The sequence below is a fragment of the Zingiber officinale genome, chromosome 9A (genome assembly GCF_018446385.1).
Source record: "Zingiber officinale cultivar Zhangliang chromosome 9A, Zo_v1.1, whole genome shotgun sequence".
Lineage (NCBI taxonomy): Eukaryota > Viridiplantae > Streptophyta > Magnoliopsida > Zingiberales > Zingiberaceae > Zingiber > Zingiber officinale.
Genome location: NC_056002.1, coordinates 68,472,797 through 68,477,246, shown reverse-complemented (window position 1 = coordinate 68,477,246; position 4,450 = coordinate 68,472,797). Strand labels below are relative to the sequence as shown.

The following is a 4,450-nucleotide window of genomic DNA, read 5'->3' as shown; positions in this document are numbered from 1 at the left end:
AGGTTCAACAAATAGGTATTCTTTGGATAAATTTTTGAGTTTTGGTGAATCACCTGGATATCATTAGAGTAACCATACCTTCGAGGTTTTCCAAATAGTTCTATCCACTGAACTTGGTACAAAACTTTGGTATAACTAGTTAAGATTCGTAAAGAGTAGCTTCAGTTAGTTCCACTAAGTCAAATGCACCAGGTCGAAACCATATTTTCCTAGATATGCATAGATAGAGTTTCTCTAACCCACTCTCATCCAAAACTTTACCAGTACTGTTGATCAAGTTAAACTTTTGTCCCTTGTTCACTAATCCTAATTACCTAACTAGGTAAACTATTATTTTAGAGGTGCCAGCTAATTTATAGCTTCCCCCAGAATTATTGAACTTTTAGTTTTATGTGGATTTGTTTTGGTTCTTCTTGCTTGGTTAGACAAGCTTTAGGAACCCTTTCTTTAAGTTTAATTTAATTAAGTTTTAATTAAAGTTTAATTAATTGTAATTTAGGTTGAATTTATATTTTTTAATTTTGAACTAATTAAAAAAAAGGGCAGCCAGCGGGTCCCGAGGAAGGATTCATTGTACGCAGCCTTACCCTACTTTTTGCAAAAGGCTGTTTCCAAGATTCAAACTCTTGACCTTTTAGGCACATGACAACAACTTTATCATTGCGTCAACACTCCCTTCTTAATTTTGAATTAATTAAATTAATTAAATTATCCTTATTTGAAGGAGTCTACTTAATATTTAAATTTTATTTCAAATTTAATTTTATTAAGTTACTTGAATTATCTTTCTTTAAGAGATTATTTTTAATGCTTAAGTTTTTATTAATTATTAATTTTGAATTTTCTAACACTACAATAAAAGTGACTTTTCGCAGTGCATCATCAACGACGCGCAGTTAAAGCCTGCCGTTAATAATAGTTTTTATGACACACCCAATTATGTGTGTTGCGGATAATATAATATTTATTAAATAATGGTGTACAAAAAAAAAGTATCCTGTAAATAAACTTTTGTATGGTATGCAAAGTGCGCTGTTAAAACTTAATATTAACGGCGTACGGAATGCACTGTTAATAATTATTATATATATATAAATGACGGCGTACAAAAATGCACGCTGTTAATAAATATTATAAAATTTTAATAGCATGCAATATGCGCCGTTAATACGATCGACTATTAGGGTGTTTAATATTCACCATCATTTTTTGATTTAGGGATCCATCTCAATTTAATCTTTCAACCTCTCTTTATAGGTAAAGGCTTTTGTCACTATAATTAATATGACCTATTACGATACTTTCTTAATGACATTTGATTTAAAATGTTATTATAAATAAGTTTTAATGACATTTATGAAAAAAATTATTTTAAAAATTAAAATATCATATTTTACCATTTATTGTGACAAACTTTATAAATGTCATCGTATTAACCCACTCTAACAACCTAATTACCTTTAATCATATTTTTTTTCTATGTATTGTGCCATTTCTTTTTCTCCTCAATCCCTAACCGGTGCTCACCACCGCCGTTCCTCTCACCCACGCTCATACATCCAAGTCACCGTCCCTTGCAGGTTGCAGCCTATAGTTCCGCCATTGTAGAGAAGGTCTTGATAAAGATCGCCTCTGGTGGTGTTAGGGAATGCCTAATCTCCAAGTGGATACCGCCTCCTCAAATTTCCTTTCCTCTTCGTAGCTCTTCCCTCTCCGTAGAAAGCAAGAGGAGCTCACAAGCTCTTCTTCCCTCTCCGTAGTAATCAAGGAGGAGCTCAAGGTAATCCTAAATTTTGTATTTAACGTTTAAAAGTTTACACATATGGTCCAGTGGGTGTGTTAGAATTTTGGGGCCATAATTGTAATTATAAATATCTAATGTCATCAATTAAAGAAGTCATAATTTAATGTGATCAAATTTATGATTAAGTAATATGACTTAAGGGTTTAATTGTTATGAATAAATTAATGCGGATACCATGTGCAAGTTTCTAATTTGTTGAGGGGCCAAATTAGAAATAGACAAACTTATGTTTCTATAAATAAGGGTTATGGTCCCAGTTTGAGACTTTTGTTTCGTTTTCTCATCGACAAAACTCTCTGGACACTAAGGAAAATATGCAAATTGAAGACCTTGCCCAAAATTGACTACATACTTGGATTCTGCTGCTCTTCCGTAATTCTGTCTATCCAATTTATAATTTCTTAAGAATTGAATGGAATGCATATATTTTGTGTTGAGATTACTCAACCTATTTTTCTATCAATTGGTATCAGAGCCTTCTATTCCAAATTCTTAAGGAATTTTTTTTTGGGTACAAAGTTTTGTCTTATGCAATCTCAGTTTTGGTTCATGATATTCATGTTGCAATTTTATTTTATCTTCACGATTTTTGGCATTGTTCTGTGTCGCAATCGGTTGGAGAAATTTGCGACAGCATCGCAATTTCCTCTGGAGAAGGGACAATATCACGGGAGGTTGCTTACAACTGGTTTCCTGGGTCGGCGACGGTGCCCAGGATGGCTGGTAATGTGCAGAATGCTCTTTCTCGCATTTTCTACTCATTGCAAGAGTCGGTGACCAACAGTAGGCCACCGACGACTAGCTTCATGTTGGAGGTTGTTTTCCGGGGCAGGATAAAGTGTTATAGTTGGCCGGAGATGCGCCTGTGGCCGGCGAGTTGGCTGTGGCCGTCGCTCGCTATTTCTGTGCAAGAAGACACCAACAAACTGGTGTTCCGACACTGGAAAGGATCGACGACTACCCTGGTATGCCGTTGATTGACTGTCGTGGTCGACAACCGCAGTGGTGGTCGTTCAGCCAGAAGGGACGGCAGCGACGACGAATCAAGGTTTTAGAAGTCTACATTTTTTTGAGAGCGATGAACAGTTGCACCAGTTCAGAAAGTAATGTGGTTGGTTTCGTACGTGGCCACGTTCAGTTTTCATAGTTTTTTTTTAATGCCACGTTTTGGTGTAACCATCTATTAATTTTTAAATCAATACTATAAAAGAATTTAATTAAGTAAATAAATTATTTATTTTAAATTATCTTTATTTTATCCCTTAATGATACTCCATTAAATTTAATTATTTGGATAAAATAATTTAGTTAAATTAGTTTATAAAATTAAATTTTAATTGAATTATATGGGTTTTATTAATATCTATTATTTTAAATTAAATTAAATTTGAATTATATGTCACCAAAGTGACCTCTATTATTTGAATTTAATTTTATTTGAAATATTAAGAGGATTATTGAGGTATTAAATAAAGTATATATGTGTATATTTATGAGAGTATTAATCATCCCAAAGGAAGATTTATACTTAACAAATTATGCATTTACTTGTGATAATAAACATGTAACAATTATAAGGGTTTCTTTATTTCATGCATATAATAAATCGATCCAAAGATATGTTTATTATTTGTCATGCATTATTGTTAGTGTTTGATTATTATAGCAAGAGTACAACTTGCAAATAATATTACTGTCCAAAGACTTGATATTATTGTTGCACTAGGTATCTTTAGATGAGATTTATCATTTATTTTAATTGATTCAAAATGAGCATGTTATTTATTTTATAATTCTTGTGTTCTCTTTTCAATAAATGTTGCTACTATTTTTGCTAACTTAAGTTCAGTGTCGATCCTTAATGATACAAATTTTAATGATTGGAAAGAGAACATTCTAATTGTTCTTGGCTGCATGGATCTAGACCTTGCACTTCAAATAGAGCAACCCACTGCTCCTACAGATACTAGTTCCTCTGAACAGAGGGTTAAATATGAGAAGTGGGATCACTCTAATCGTATGATTCTTATGATCATCAAGCGCAGCATACCTGAGATTTTTAGGGGCACGGTGTCTAATAGTGTCACCCAAGCTAAGGAATATCTCGATGAGATTGAAAAGCGCTTTGCCAAAAGCGATAAGGTGGAAACAAGCACAATTCTAAAGAGCTTGATTTCCATGAAGTATAAAGGTAAGGGTAATGTTAGGGAATATATCATGGAAATGCCCCACATTGTATCAAAGTTGAAGGCACTTAATCTTGAATTATCGGATGACATGCTTGTGCATTTAGTACTTATTTCTCATTCAAACCAGTTTAGTCAGTTCTAGATTAATTATATCTGTCAAAGGGAGAAATTGACTCTTAATGAACTCATTTCACACTGTGTTCAAGAGGAAGAGAGGTTGAAACAAAACAAGGTTGAAAGTCCCTATTTGGCAAACACCCCTAAATATAAGGGCAACAAATAAAAGAATGAGGCTACTAAAGGTCCTTATGTGAAGAAAAAAAATGTAGGATACAGACAAGAAAGGTTGTGTAAAATACCGTAACTAGATAATAATAAGGTTTAATGGACGAATAACCTTAAGAGAATTTTTAGAAATTTTTAGGAGTTTTCTGGGAATTTTTCAGAGCTCATATGA

At 33.1% G+C, this 4,450-nt stretch overlaps 1 protein-coding gene across 1 annotated transcript; it reads left to right on the top strand.

Annotated features, from left to right (window-relative positions):
- Nucleotides 1-2,520: 2,520 nt before the first annotated feature.
- Nucleotides 2,521-4,135, top strand: LOC122019254. Its single transcript, XM_042576743.1, has 2 exons — nt 2,521-2,587; nt 3,654-4,135. The coding sequence occupies exons 1-2, from the start codon at nt 2,521-2,523 to the stop codon at nt 4,133-4,135; spliced, it is 549 nt and encodes a 182-aa protein (XP_042432677.1).
- The last annotated feature ends 315 nt before the right edge of the window (nt 4,136-4,450 follow it).

Coding starts and splice junctions, on each gene's coding strand:
- LOC122019254 (XM_042576743.1), top strand. CDS start 2,521: ATGGCTGGTAATGTGCAGAATGCTCTTTCTCGCATTTTCTACTCATTG. Junction 2,588..3,653: donor GCAAGAGTCGGTGACCAACA/GTAGGCCACCGA, acceptor ACTTAAGTTCAG/TGTCGATCCTTAATGATACA.